Genomic DNA, 15,985 nt, shown 5'->3' on the forward strand with positions numbered 1-15,985 from the left:
AACCTCGACTTCAGTGAATGGTACGGGACTAAGGGCCAGATGTACAAAAATCTAGAATTACGATTTCCCAATTGCAAATATTACTCAATCGCAATTAGGAAATCACAGTTTCTTTAAATAGTGATTTCTAGTGGGTGGCAAATTAACCTAACTTGTGAATATTATTGAGGTAGGTTACAATGTGCAAACCATTAGGAATCACGGCTGGGATCGCAAACCAGCACTGAAAATTACATCCGACTGGCCCCCGGAGGGGGGAGGTGGGGAAGGTGGGGAGGGCGGGGCGGTAGGACATAATTGCCAGTGCTGTAACACTGCTGCTGCACTGCTACTGCGCTTTTGTTACAAGGGGCCAATTTTGCAGCACTGGCCCCCAGCCCCCGCAACATTTGTTTTTATGTTGCAGCAAAACAATCAGAGCGCTGCCACTGGGGCAAGGTGACCGGAAGGAAGTAAAAGCCAAACAGAAAGCTCTATTTTATGAAGTTGTGTTCACAGAATTCTCAAGAGAGTCCCGTAAACCCAATCGTCCAGATATACAAATATTTTTTAACCTTAATTCCTTAAAAACTACTGAATGGATAAACACCAAATCACAAAAAAGCATCCCTTCTGGGCAAAGATCTAGCTTCCTGCCAATTTTAGCGTAATTCAGTTGAACTGTTTTGGCTCTAGCAGGTTTAAAAAATTCCTATTGAAATTGCATGGTGATTTTACGTTTTGGTACCCTCTTGTTTTCTCAGAAACGTTCTAGAGAGTTGCTGAGCAACAATGAGCACTTTTAAAAAAAAAGGTTTTGGAAAAATTCTACAAAAGGGTTCAGAGTTATTCGCAAACCAAAAAAAAGACATTTTCTATGGCAACACCATCCTACAAAACTACTCAGTGGCCACCACCATGGGCAGGGTTGTTTACATATTGTATTGCGTCCTTCACTTATCACTACGCTGCCTCTTGAGCACCTTAACTGAGGCAGAGGTCCTACTTTTGATTCCATATTAACCCCTTCGATGCTGATGACGAGCTCAGCTCGTCATCAGCCACGGTGGTCGTGTGCTGATGACGAGCTGAGCTCGTCATGAAAATATGGCATCAATGAATTTCCAGCACAGGGGAAAAATAACACAGCAGCCAAGGTGTTAAGAGCGCTGGCATAACAATTCCAGGTGGTTAAATAGCTTGCTGAATTGTTAGTATTATAGTGTATGCAGTTGCCTTTCATGTGACAGTAATTGCTATTCACTTGAGCTTTGTGAGTACCGACTAGTGTGTGGGGAGTTACTTTATTTTCTTTGTGTCCCTTCTCTTGCACTTCAAATGTCCTGTCCTTTTTTTAGGCTAAGAATGGAGAGTTTGGCTCATCTCTGAAGGGCAGTGTCCTGCGCCTGCTGCTGGATGCAGGGTTTCTCTTCCTGCTCAGATTCTCCCTGGATGACACAGCAGAGAGTGTCATTGCAGGCTCTGTACAGGCCATCTGGGCCCTGCTCGTTTCTCTGGATGATGAGGTATGGAACACAGCCTACTGGAGCATGAAGGCATTCTGACGGGTTCTGTGTATTGACTTAACAGTATTTTTAAGTGTAATATTTCAAAGTCTGTGCTTATTAAAGTGCACATGGTGTTATATCAGTGCCTTTCGTCATGTCAGGATTTGCTTCCTTTCTATAGGAATACTTGGATATGACTTTCTCGTGGTATCAGGGCATGATGGTTTTTCCATTCCTTCCAAATAAAGACGAGGAGGAAGATGAAGATGATGAAGAGGATGAGGAGATCACAAAGAGTGCTGTAGAGGAGAAAGAGAGAAAAAAAGAAAAGGAAGAAAGGAAGCCAGATCCTGATGTGGCCCGCTATGATGTCATAAAGGTAAATCTTAATAGCATATGTACTGATGGCAAAGCCATTTATTGACCCGTCACTCTCAGGAAAACGTCTGATCATTTAGTTGTAAAATTGCTGTACTCTAAGTATAACAATGTGAGATTAGATACTGACAATTATTCCATAGATACTTGGCTCCAACTACAAAGGTGTTTGCAGAATAAAGTTTGACTCCTTCCTTAATATAGCTGTGTTTCTCAAAAATGTTGAGAGGAGCAGAGACGACACAGGGTCATTTCAGTGTCAGTTTTGTGGTGAAAAAAAACACCCTCTAACATTTGGCAACCACGAAGGGATGTACATAAGAACCTCCAGTCTGTGGAGAACGGGACTTCCCCTGTGCTGCGATTGGGGTTTGCCCCTCGCTGGCTCTTCCTGCCTGAACTATCGGACACACAGGTGCCGTGAGGGGGAACGGCCAACTCCTGACTCCTGGTTGCTCTGCCATATTGCCACTTAGCCGTTAGGGGAACGGCCAACCCGCATCACCAGTCCCTCGCTACGAAGCCGTAAGGGGAACGGCCATCAATCCAAACTACAACTCCCAGTGGCCCCTGGTCATCAGCGCTGGGTCACGCGCACACGGCGACGGCGGACCCTTAAAGCCGCACCTGAACACCTCAGTGCGGGACGCGCTTGTTTCTGCATTCAGGTACCGTGAGGGGAATGGCCAACTCCTGACTCCCGGTTGCTCTGCCATATTGCCACTTAGCCGTGAGGGGAACGGCCGACCCGCACCACCAGTCCCTCGCCACAAAGCCGTGAGGGTAACAGCCAATGATCCAAATTACAACTCCCAGCGGCCCATGGTCATCGGGCACTGGGGTCACGGGCACACTGCGACGTCAGACCCTTAAAGCCGCGCAGGAACACCGCAGTGTGGGATGCGCGCGGGTGGCGCCTGGGCCAAGGGCGGGCCTGTCTGTGCCAGTCAGGGACCAGCAGAGACTGGACTGGGCCACCTCCCTTGAATTTGGACATTAATGGTTAACGCCTTCAGCGCGGCGTGAATTTTCGCGCTGTGCTGAACGTTTTATTGAGCGGGTGGGGCCATAACGGAACAGTTCCGTCATAAGCACAGCCCAACCGGCGCTCATGACTGAACCACTCCATAATGAGCACAGAAGGCGTTAATGTGGTAAGCTGAAATATTAGCTTTGATTGCGCATCTTTAAAGTGGGCTGCTAACTTTGAAACAGGTACCCCTCGTTATAACATTGTGGCCATTGATAAAATATGAGCAAACCCTAGGGCCCTGCAGTTACGTTGGACGCCTTCTTTATCAGGGCTGAGTCTTTCTTAAATCATGAGCTATAAATTGTAGAAAGGCGCTTGTCTCTTGATCCAACCAATCTCCCCACTCGTAGGCAATTGAGCTCTCCAAATCCGATAGATACCTCGCAACCATTACCGCTAACGACCACAATAATGGTCCTGAATGAGGTATCCCCATCTAATCGTACTATTGCCTCAGTATCTCCAGGGCAAGATGACTTAAATAGTATAAGTAGCCCGGGAATGTGTGCCAGACTGAGGAAAGGTAACCTGACAGTGGGGAAAAAGGGTGATCAACGGGAAAAAAAGAAGGCCAACCCTGCAAAAAGGAAAACAAAGGCTAAGGAAGCAGGGGGCTCAGCTGTAGGTACAAGATCCAATTCCAGCATAGATCTGCTAATGGTAACGAAAAAAATGAGTTGTACACAGACCGAGGCCGATTGTGACCAAAATGTCCCAGAATTGGGGAAAATTAGTGGGGATATGGAACGAATTATAAAAATGTCCCTGGATTCTATGAAGGAGGCCATGCTAACTCAGATCAGGGAGTGCATGAGAGAGGAACTTAGGCCCTTGGAAAGGAAAATAGAGGAGGCGAACATCGCTATAGGGCGTATGAAGGATAGTAGTTATTCTATCTGCCCTACTACCCAGAAGGGAGGGCCCCAATCAACATGAGACCACCCACCAACACAATCCTTCGTACAAGAACAGGGTTGGGTCCCATTTGACAAAGATCATGTATGTATCAGGAGCCAAGTGTCTAGAGGCAACCCCACATCAAATTCCAATTCTATAACAAACAACAAGTTGGATACAATTGAAGGCAGGACACAGGCTATTGTGGAAAACCAAGGGAACTTAACTGGTAACCAACATGCACAAGTGGATCACGATAGACCAGGATCTCAACCGGGAAGGGAGGTGATATACAGTCCAAAGGGCACAGATTTAATACCGAACAGTGATGTCTTACAATTGCCTCCTGCCTCATATCCCAATGTGCTAATCTTAGCGGGAGTTCCTGTCCTAAGAAAAAATCAGAAAGAGACATGGCATAACTTAAGGAACAAGACAGTTGACTGGCTAACAAAATGTAAACAATTTAATCCATTAAAAATCAAGGAGATTATTATGGTTCGTAGGGTAGGGTGGGTGGGAGAGTCAAAGAAAAGTATAAATGGCGATTGTGTGGGAATAAACTTTAGACGCCCCCAGATGGTAAGAGATATATTAGATACTAAAGAGGAGACTTCATCTAGGTATACTGGCGTATGTGTTCATTCATTGGGCTATTTCTATAGACCGATGACCATAAAAAACGCCAATGGTATAGATTCCCTGGTTTTACTTTCAAATAGATTTGAGGGATTGTCATCCCTAGGTGAACTAGATTGACAACAACAGTCTGCTTATCAAAGAGTGGATGTTGTGGCTAACCCTGAGATGAATGAATTTATGGTTCAGCCACTGGTTACAGAGACAAATGGAGTAGAAGGGCTGCAGTGTGTTTTATTGATGGCAGAGATGAATGAACCCATAAACTTGGAGGGAGTGGGGACCGCCCTGAGTCCACAAGCTTCTCGCATTGAGACGCCCTTGGAAATGCCAATAGGGAGCCATGTACCAATGTTACTGAACGGAGACATTGGAAAAGGGTTATTGTCAAGTATAGAGTTGAGTAGGGATCTGGTAGTACACCTCATCTCATGGAATATAGCTGGATAAAAAGGAACTTAAAGGACATGGCTTGGAATGAATATATAGAGCAGAGTGACATCTGTCTCTTACAGGAGACTTGGTCACTCGAAACCCCTCATAGAGTGGGTTTCAAAACGTTTAGTGTGGATGCCAGTCCATCAGTAAGAGTTAGGCCATTAGGGGGCTTGGTAATATGGACAAGGATTTCCTTGGATATCGATATAATCCCATTAAATATACCATCGCAAGATATGATGGGTCTAAAATTGGTCTCGCGTGACGGTGACATTTTTTATGTGATTAATATCTATAACAGACCAAGTCCTCTTAACAAAGAATCAGTAGTTATAGAACAGCTTGATTCCTTGTTAGATTCCCTTGGGCCCAAAACGAGGGTAATAATTGGTGGCGACTTTAATCGCAATTATGAACCGGTATTGGGTTTTGGTAACCTCCTTGAGGACGAAGATATGGCACATAATATTCCTGCCATAGAAAGCGACAATGAAGTAAGGTGTACCGTGGCAGTGGCCCAGATTCTGAAACTTACAATTGGTCATAACCTGAGAGCATGTAATGGTCGTCTGCCTTCGGAAAGACCGAATGCATGCACATTTCATAGAGGTAGCACTCAGAGCAACATAGATTATATATTGGTGACAATAGAGTTTTGGCCATAGGCCATTGATTTAAAAATAGATTCCCGAACAGAGAGTGACCATCGCCCTTTATGGCTGGTATTATAACCAAAGTTTTTTCTTCGCACTCAAGAGGGTAAGAAAGACACTTGTATAATTGAAGACAATATTATAATAAGTAACAATTGTCGAGCTGTGAAGTGGCCGCATATCCTAGGGAACCCTCAATCTATGACGAGCATCTACACTATTTTTGCAGATACTATTACATTATTTTTATACCAACCAGTAGATCATTTTCCAATACTAGATTTACACACAACCATGGTAGATGCTCTAACCCCGGTTCTTAGCAAAATACCTAAGGAAGGAAATGCAGGAACCAACTACCGAAATGCCTTTGAAAATCTCTGGTGTAATAAAGATTGCCGACTACCCAAGAAAGAACTTATCCAGGCAATACAAAGAAATACCCCAACTGCAATAAGGGAAAAAATGTATAAGTATAAGCGAGCCCTGGAAAAAGCAAAGAAAATATGGGATGATGATATTTGGTCAGGCTTAATTAGTGCGGCTAAATGCAAGGACCAGTCCGGTTTTTGGAACCTGATAGCTAAAGGGAACAAAACAGGAAGGTCACCAAAAGATCTATTTCTTGAAGAAAATACATGGGTTGCACATTTTTCTGGCCTCTATTCAGGAACTAATGAAGTGCAGTTTGAGATAACCAAAGATATGGAGACTACTGCTAGGGCTGCTAATTTGCACTTTAGTTTACAAGAAACAATCTTGGCAATTGATACAGTCAAATCAGGGAAGGCCCCCGGTCCTGATAAAATCCCCGGAGACTTAATAAAACATGATATTGAAGTCTGGGGACCATACATAAATCATCTTTGCAATGTAATAGTTAAGTTCGCACCAATACCTGAAACATGGAAAGGGGCAGAGATTGTAACAATTTTTAAAAAGGGTAATCGGCATGATCCAGTGAATTATCGCCCTATTAGTTTGATTGACATCACACAGAAAATGTTTGCTAGGTATATTTTATGTAGATTAACGGAGTGGATTGAAGAGGCCAAACTACTGTCGAGATACCAAGCTGGGTTTAGGAAAAAAAGTAGTACAATTGATCAAGTGTTTAGATTTATGTGCATATGTTGGAAGTACATAAATATAAGGCAAGGCAGTTTGTACATTGCCTTCGTGGATTTAAAGGCAGCATTCGACTTGGTACCCTGGAACAGGTTGTGGGACTCATTGAAATGTCTAGGAGTACCAGTCAAATTGCTTGTACAGATAATAAGGCTCCATGATGGAAACTTTGCCAAAGTAAGGTGGGGGCCCAGGGGAGAACTTAGAAAGGCAATACCAGTGAGAAGGGGAGTACGCCAAGGGTGCCTGTTGGTACCCACTCTGTTTTCTCTTTATGTAAATGATATTCCCCAACACCTGGAAGGTTGCAAAAATGAATCACCTAAGCTGGGAGGCGAAGCAGTGCCAGCATTATTCTTTGCTGATGATACTATTTTAATCTCGCAAACCCCTAGAGGACTGCAATGTTTAATGGATTCCTTTTGTTTGTACTGCAATGAGAAAGGCCTTGAAATAAATTCCACCAAAACTAAATACATGTCAATAAACCCACATAGATCCTTTAAAAGGAATATAATGTTAAATGACCAGAGATTGGAATATGTGCAAACTTTTAATTATATAGGCATCACATTGGATACAAAAAACTGACCTGGAAGCCACAATTTGGGACAAAATAGGATCTTTTTGCTTAAAAACTCAACCCCCATTTTGAAGAAGCATGGGGCAAGTATCTCTAAAGTGGTGTCCCCAGCCTTAGAAGTTTATAAATTTAAAGCTCAATCAGCAGCCCTATATGGAGCGGAAATTTGGGGGCCACATTGTAAAAAGAATTTTGAATTGTCAGAAAACAACTTCTTTCAGAAGCAGTTAAGTCTTCCAAACAGGACACCTTTGATTCCAGTTGTTTTAGATCTTAATATTAAACAAACAGATAACCATGCCTTATTATGTCCCCTCTTATTCTGGGTGAGGGTTTGGTCAACACCCGATTTATAAAATTATAAAGAAGGTCTTGAGGAGATTATGGAAATTGATCGAGCCAAATATATTCCATGGCTCAGACACATGGCACTATGGATGAAGAAAATAGGCCTGTTTTATTTTTGGGATGAGCCATCCCAGTTGACGGCAGCGTGTTGGAAGGTGTTAAAATCATCCTTCTGGGCCCATATTAATAATAATGTGTTACATAGTTCTGGTATAGGAACATTAACATCAAGATTCCTTCTTTTTAAAGATATAGCACATTTTGAACCATTTCTAGATGAGGTACAACCCCCAATAGCAACATCTTTGTTTCTGAAATTCAGATACGGGGTCCTGGAGACAAATGCTTAAATCTAGATGGGGCAATAACCACGACGCTAGGAGTTGTGAATGGTGCACGCTATGTACAAAAGAGGCCAGGGAAGACGACCTACATATATTATTTTTCTGTCCCTCATATATTGCCCCCAGGAAAAGATGGATAAAACCTGTCTGTAAAAATTTAAATGTTAGACACTGTAGAGCAGAATGCATATTGAAGACCGATACGGCACAATTGGTTGTTTTTTGTGTAAGCAGATTTCTATTCAATGTGAATATCATAAGAGCTAAAACTGGATTGAAATTGTAATTGCTAAGAATTATAGCTAACTTTTTTGCTTTAACGACCTTTGCACTGTATTAATATGTGGTCACTGATGAATTTTGATTTGGTAAATGCTCCACTCTCAGTGATATTACTCAAATTTTGATAGAAGCTGTATACAATGCATTTAAGGTTCGGAGACCTACGAATTTTAAACACTGTATTTAAAAAAAAAAAGATTTTATATATTCTTAAATGTTTTTTGTATTTATTGAGGTAACTAAGTTTTTAATCTTAAATTTTTTGTGGATCAAGAAGATGTACACAAAAAGCCCCCCATGTGTAGCAAAATGAGTTGTTGAAAGTTTTGATGAATGAGAAGTTTTAACATGCATCTTTTATGGTTGGAATTAACCGAAATAAAGATTTTGAAATGAAATGAGATATTGACAATTATTCCATAAATACTTGGTTCAAACTACAGAGGTGTTTGCAGAATAAAGTTTGACTCCTACCTAAATATAGCTGTGTTTCTCAAAAATGTCATCCTCGCTCTGTGATGACTGCTGAATAGTTCCATATGAGTGAAGGAAAATCCTACAATGCTTTTCAAGCCAGTACTTTGTGAGTTTATTAGCTATTTGTAAAAAATTGAAATGACAAAGATGGTTTGTTAGCAGTTGTATTTATGTAAAAAAAACTGCATTGGGATTTAGGTGTGCCGCTTTGTCTCATAATTCCCCATGACAGCCATAAATTCTGTGTTCTTTTGTCTTTGCTAGGCCAGAGAATGTTCCATATATGTGGATGTTTTGGCATTAAAATATAGTGCAAACATAGCGGTGGAGTAACGGGGTGTTGTATATTCAAGGTAGGATTTACATCTTTAAATTACACTATGGCATTTCAGCTGTATACAATTTGGGCATCAATAGGTTAATTAATTTGCCCAGAATCATACATTTTCAGTCAGGCGCTGAGCCAGGTTTAAAACAACGTTTATTTTATTGTCAATATAGCGTGAGCCTTCAACTCTAAGGGGTCCTTATGGTGAGCTATTCAGGCGCAGTGATATCCTGAGATCTTCAGTGAAGCATTTTATATCTTGGTTTCTTATGCACAGTACGAATGATTTTCAAAGTTCAGGTTACTGGCACTGTTCATGCACACTCAAGAGAAGGCAACGACCTTCTTCACAAAGGAGCATGTCACACCTCCATCTACAAAATTATAAGGGGATGTCTGTACCACTTGCAACCACCTGGCTGTTCTGAAAAAATGATGAGGCACTCACCGTAATTTGTATGTTGATTTCCAGCAAAGCAGCAGTACTTAATATTTCACTCTGTAAAGTTGACAGATGAATGATTTTTAAACCATTTTTTAAACATTCATTTACAGGTGAAAAAAGTAATGTGCTGTTAGGATCTCTAATTGTATAGTCAGTTATTGAAGTTGTATTTACATCTGCCTCTACAATATCATGGATTCAGTAACCGATTCAAAAAGGATCCACCTGAATACTAGTAATTCTCTTGAGATCCTGTCCCAGCAGATTTGGTACTGGAGTGAACTGCGGAATGTAAAACAGAACTTTTCTTCATATATCCTTTTCACAGAAAAGGGCAGTAATTTGATGGAGCAGTGGGCACAACGTCTACATCAGAGTGTGACCAGCTTCTAGGCTGGTATTACATATAAACATTGGAAGTGTTTGCAGAGGAGCAGGTGGTCAATGACAGCAACATTAGGATATCTGCTGATTTACCAGATTTCATAGCAAGAGATTTGCATGGAATGAGGCTATCCACATGCTGTAGAAAGCATTAAAAACAGGTTCCAAACCTTGAAATGCCCCAGTTGCTTACTGGTAATTGCATATGAGGCCAGCGTGCCTTCCCAGACATCACTTACCATGTTAATTTTAAAATTAAAGACCCTCCCTTCTTTCTGTTTGTTTAACAAGCCATGACTCAAACAAACTTTGCTTGGCCTGGAACGATTGGGAGGGCGGGAAGGGATGCAATCAAGGGAAGCGAGGCAAGAGGACTCAAAGTAATGCAACTACCGGTACGTAATTGGGGCATTTATTTATTTATAAAGTTATATATCTCATCGTCCCTACTCTCACTTCCCTTCATTACAAAATGAGATATACAAAGCAACCTCAGAACAAACAGTTAATGCCCCAAAAAATCACATTCATAATTTATTGAACCCAAAAATGCAAATGAAAGACAAAGATAACTATAATTACTTCATAGTGAGCTAAACTCAAGAACCAAAAACATTGGAAATTTCTACCTCCTGCACAATCCTATAGTGAGAGGCAGAAGTCAAAGGAGAAGTGACCGCTCTGCAGAGTTAAACTGTGGCGGCCCCTTGAAGCTCAGCGCATAAAGTTGACATACTAGTAGATCTGCCTTTTAACCTGTCCAACAGCCTCATAAGCCAGGGAGCTCAAGGATCTAACCCACAGACTAAAAAAAATAGATGGCTTTAAACTCTTTATCACTGATCTAGAATTCACAAATAATGAATCAGAAAGCCTTATATGAGTTACCCTGACCAACTATACCAAAGGTGCTCTCCCAACAATCCAGGTGATGCAGTTTAACCTCCTCCTCAGAAGTTAGAATTCACTCCTGATCCCTGTGAACAGGAGTATTAATCTTGGGAACAAAGGATAGAGAGGCTTTAAAATAACTCTGTCCCCAAAAGTTATACAAATAGGATGCTTGAAAGATATAGTTCCCAATTCTCTCAATCACTTAGCAGAAGTCATAGCCACTAAGAAAAAAGTCTTAAGAGTTAAGGTCTTGATAGCTATACTTTACGGAGGTTCAAAGGGAGGACCCAGCAACGCTTCTATAACCAAGGAAAGATTCCAGGAAGGGAATTGCTTTCCAGGAGAAGGAATATAATTTTTAGACCCTTGAAAAGACAACCAGTTACACTTTCCTCACCCGGGAGATTCTTCTAAAAGCTTCTGAAAGCTTTAATTGCTGTCCACTGACGTTTCAGAGTAGCCAACTTTAGTCTGAAGGAAAGACTTAATCTGTAACAAATTTGTGGTCAGTGGACCTGACGCAGTAAAGACACGTGAGACAGAATGAAAAGTGGAGGGTCTTTTATGTTCCAATTAACGTGCTAATCGATTTGTGTGACTCAGGATGGCTTCATGTTGGAATGAAGGGAAACCAGGGGAACGGACGATGAGGTTTTTGCTTTGCAGTTTTTCTGAAATTTCCTATACTTTCAGGAATGTTTGCCACCTGCTTTTGTCTGGAAAGAAAGTTGTTGTTTTCCACTCCTTTACATTGACTTCTCATATGTGTAATTGGTTGTTATTTACCACATGCGTTACTTTGTTAATATCGCATGTGGTTAATATCACGTGGTAGATAGCTTATGCTTTAAATAGCACACGTGGACAACAGACGTGCGTTAATTAGCACATAAGGTAAATAATATCACATGCAGTGTTTAATTCATGATCAGACTATTCTGTAAATGTACACGCTATTTACCCAGGCATGAGGTGATTCCCACTTCGCCTAACTAATAATCAGGGCCTAAATAAATATGTTACTCAACTTATCTCTGTTGTGCAGGAGGTATTCTGCCGTAGTGATTGGCTTTGGTTACTGAAAAAGTTAACTGATTAGTCCAATAGTTTGAGGAGATGCAGTTAAGTGAAATAGCATGGCATTTTGCTGGTTACAGCTGGATGCCGGAGAACGATGTGCAGAGATAATTGTTGTCCCCTCCTCCACTAGAACTCTTTTAGGGATTTTTCTGGAGTTCTCTGGTAATGAATGAAGAGATCACAGTTTCCACACTCACAACTATCTGCAACAGGTTATGTGCAAGGCTGGCGAGAATGCCTAAGTAAATTGTTTCGTACAGAATCAGGGAATAGGAAATAGCGTTTTCATTCAGCTCATAGGCTAGAGGGTCATTGAATCTGATAGATTTGCCTGCATGGATAATACTTATTCTTGCATTTTCTGAATGTCAAGCTGTGTGGCGTGGTGTCTCCTTTGTCTTAGAGTGTACCACTAATTTTCTACACATTGTATTACATTATTTATGCAGTACATTACCAACACTGGTTTGGTCCAGCGCTGTCCTTTGCTAGTCCGGTTTGTAGCCTCCATACCAGAAATAGAGTTGTGGAGATGTGGAGAGTGTATATTTATAACTTGATTTATGTAGGAAGCATTTGATATTGTGCATGAGGGCGAAAAGAGTGCTTGAGGAATGTTGCTTTAGACTTGGTTCTGCACTTACACTCTTCTGCTTCAACAATAGGTTGGTTGTGCATGTTGGTACCTTGCTTATGATAACTGATGGGGGGAACATTGGATGTCATGGATGTTGGTCGGATGGTTGCTTCAGTCTAAGCGTGCAAGCGATGCAGAGGAGTGTGATGTAGATGGTCACATTTGTCAGTGTTTGTCATTTGCAACTGCACTCAAGCATTGTGCTTGGGTTGGCTTATCGGTGGAACCTATGGTATTAAGCAATATTGACTATATGTGGGAAGGGCAGCCAGCTTGGAACAGCCAAGACTTTACAATGTTTCAGAATCCCAGGTGTTTAGGAAAGTTTCAGATTTTTTCTAGGATACAGTTCTAGAGCTTGACCAGGTGCACCACGAAAGCAGTCTCATTGAGTTTGTCTGCCCGAGCCTAGAGATGGGCGGAGAGGTGGCAATCTAGATAGGAGGATTCTTGTTGTTTTGGTAGTGTGGAGCTGGTGTTGCCCAAACAACAGTCTCCCATGTAGGTGCCTTGGTGTGCAAAGTAGGGTGCCTAGAAGGAAATATGGTAAGGTTGATTTGGTCACCGATATGGGCATGTTATAGTGCTCTGGTTGCGATATTCTGAATATTATTATTTCATTATTTATTATTAGTATTTGTTAAGCGCGAAACGAATCATGCCCACGGGGATCTCTTGGCGCCACAATATCGGAAGAGTGAAGAAAAGGCTGCTGATTAATGATTAAACATACAGGTTTTGGGGCGCTTCCGGACAGCCCTAAGTTGGAACTATCACGGATGTCGTCAGGGAGCTTATTCCAGTGGAATGGCGCAAGATAAGAAAAGGAGCGACACCCCCCCCATCCCCCCCACCCCCCTCCCGTTCTGATCTTGGTAATCCTCATTGGGCTCAACAGCTGCCGATTACTCGACCTCAATTGCCGACATTGAGTATAGGGAATTAGCTTTATCCCAAGATACCCCGGGCCATGCCCCTTAATAGTCTTAAATGCTAAAAATAAAAGTTTGAATACTGTTCGCTTCCTAATTGGCAGCCAGTGGGGTTGGCGCAAAAGAGGTTCCGAGGGCGAGCGGGATGGACGATTGATGGCAAGCTGTGCAGCCGTATTCTGCACACCTGGAGTCTAGAAAGAAGATCTTCCCTAATCCCTACCAGTAGGGAGTTGCCATAGTCTAACCTGCTAACTAGTAGTGCCTGAATTAGTGATTTTCTTGCAGAGAGGGGCAAAAAGGGAAAGACCTTTCTGAGCATACACATCAGGCTGAAGTAAGTGCCAGAGATGTTCTTCACGTGTTGCTCCATGGAAAGGTTGTCATCCACCATAATGCCTAGGTTTTTCACCCACTTTATTTTGGAGTCGGAAGGTCGCCTAGCTCCGAAGGCCAACAGCCCGCAGACCAAAGCACCTCTGCTTTCCCAAGCAACAGAATCTCAGTTTTAGCTATGTTCAATTGTAGGAAATTAGCAGTCATCCAGGTCGCCGTCATTAACATACACTTTTTGAATCTTTCTCTGGTCGATGCGGGATCTGAATCGATGGTAATGATAAGCTGGGTATCATCTGCATAAGAAATGGTGTTAAACCCACAAGATCTATTAATGGGAGCCAGAGAAGATACATACATTTTAAATAACGTGGGGCTTAAAATGGAGCTAGTTTGCGAGTCGCAATTAAGGAATACCTGCCCATTCATTCCTATGGGCCTAGAGGCCCATAGGAATGAATGGGAAGACATTCTCAATTGGGATTCTCAATTAGAGAATCGCAAATTGAGATTGCAATTTCAAGGGTGCCAGAGTGTCAAAAGAACACCCTGTTGCACCCCTGAAATCTGCATATGGGTAAATCTTGCACATGCACATGCCCACAGGGCATGTTTGTGTGTAAAATGGAACTTTGAAAAATGCACTTTAGTGCATTTTTCAAAGTTTTTGCAAATTACCATGAAGTTCAACTTCATGGTAATTTGCTCCCCCTATTAGCGAAATCGCAATTGTTTTTACTTTAATGCATTGCATTTAAGGAATCTCAATTTGAGATTCCTTAAATGCAATCGCAATTTAAGTAATCGCAATTTTGCTCTGCAGTGGGACACGAAGTTCCAGTGGGCACAGCATCAGGGTACCCTGTCCGATCATGTCCAGATCTCGGAAGGCACTGCACAACAACTGCAGTGGTGGCTCATGAATCGCGATTGGGTCAATGGCAGATCCCTCTCCCTTCCCCAACGGGAGCACACAGTGGTGACAGATGCATCTCTCCTGGGATGGGGTGGGCACTTGGGAGAGGCGGAGATTAGAGGCTCCATATCAACCTTCTGGAACTGCAGGCAATCCGACTTGCACTAAAGGCATTCCTTCCCTCTGTCCGGGGAAGTGCAGTGCAGGTGTTCACGGACAACACACCGCCATATGGTATTACAACAAACAGGGCGGGGTGGGATCCAGGACCCTAGGTCAGGAGGCTCTGTGCCCCTGGACATGGCTAGAACATCAAGGCATTACCTTGGTGGTTCAACACCTGACAGGTTCTCTGAACGCCAGGGTGGACGAACTCAGCTCCCGGTGCTTGATGTATCAAGAATGGCGTCTGGATTCGGACGTGGCCCAAGGTCTCTTTCTGAAGTGGGGAGAGCCTTGCTTAGATCTATTCCCCACCAAAGAGAACGCGCAATGTCATCAGTTCTGAGCATTGGAATTTCCAAGGCGGCACTCGCTCGGAGACGCTTTTTGTCTCGAGTGGTGCTGTGGTCTACTGTACGCTTTTCCGCCTATTACACTTCTGCCCAGACTGCTGAAGAAGATCAGGCGCAACCGGGCCCAAGTTATTCTTGTGGCTCCGAAAAGGGCTACAAGAGTATGGTATCCCGAGCTACTCAGTATGAGAATCCATCCCCCGATCCGTCTGCCTCTTCAGGAGGATCTTCTGTCGCAGCAGCAGGGGACGGTCCTCCGCACGAACCTGTCTCGCCTCCACCTCCATGCATGGAGATTGAGCGGCGACAGTTGACTGCTTTCGACCTTCTTCCCGAAGTCTGTAATGTCATTCTGGCAGCTAGGCGTCCCTCCACTAAAACGGTACACGCCTGCCGATGGAACAAATTTGTGGCCTGGTGCACAGCGAAGGCTGTGGATCCCCTTTCGGTCCCACTTTCTGAGGTTATTCTGTTTCTCCTGTCTTTGGCCCAGCAGGGCTCTTCTCTGGGCACTATCAAAGGTTATCTTTCTGACATTTCCGCCTTCCTGAGGCTTCTTGATCAACCTTCTCTTTTTAAGTCCTCGGTTGTTAACCGTTTTCTCAAAGGCATTACATACATGTTTCCTCCCATGCCTTTTCATAATGCCTCAGTGGGACTTAAATATTGTTTTGACTTTTCTGATGTGCGCTCCCTTTGAGCCCCTTCATAACTGTCCTTTACCTCTTCTCACACTCAAGACAGCTTTTCTGGTAGCTATCACCTCTGCCAGAAGAGTGAGTGAGCTCCAGGCTCTTTCTTCTAAACCTCCTTTCCTTTCTGTTTATCCAG

The 15,985-nt window shown here is 42.8% G+C and overlaps 1 protein-coding gene across 1 annotated transcript in view; it reads left to right on the plus strand.

Moving 5' to 3' along the window:
* RPAP1 (RNA polymerase II associated protein 1) overlaps positions 1-15,985 on the plus strand; it is a 296,667-nt gene that overhangs the window by 132,033 nt on the left and 148,649 nt on the right. Inside the window, exons 11-12 of the mRNA XM_086937236.1 lie at positions 1,338-1,505; positions 1,669-1,866. Of these exons, the coding sequence (XP_086793362.1) occupies positions 1,338-1,505; positions 1,669-1,866 (366 nt within the window). The remainder of the gene's footprint in view (positions 1-1,337; positions 1,506-1,668; positions 1,867-15,985) is intronic.

This window comes from Lissotriton vulgaris, chromosome 9 (genome assembly GCF_964263255.1).
Source record: "Lissotriton vulgaris chromosome 9, aLisVul1.2, whole genome shotgun sequence".
Classification (NCBI taxonomy): Eukaryota; Metazoa; Chordata; class Amphibia; order Caudata; family Salamandridae; genus Lissotriton; species Lissotriton vulgaris.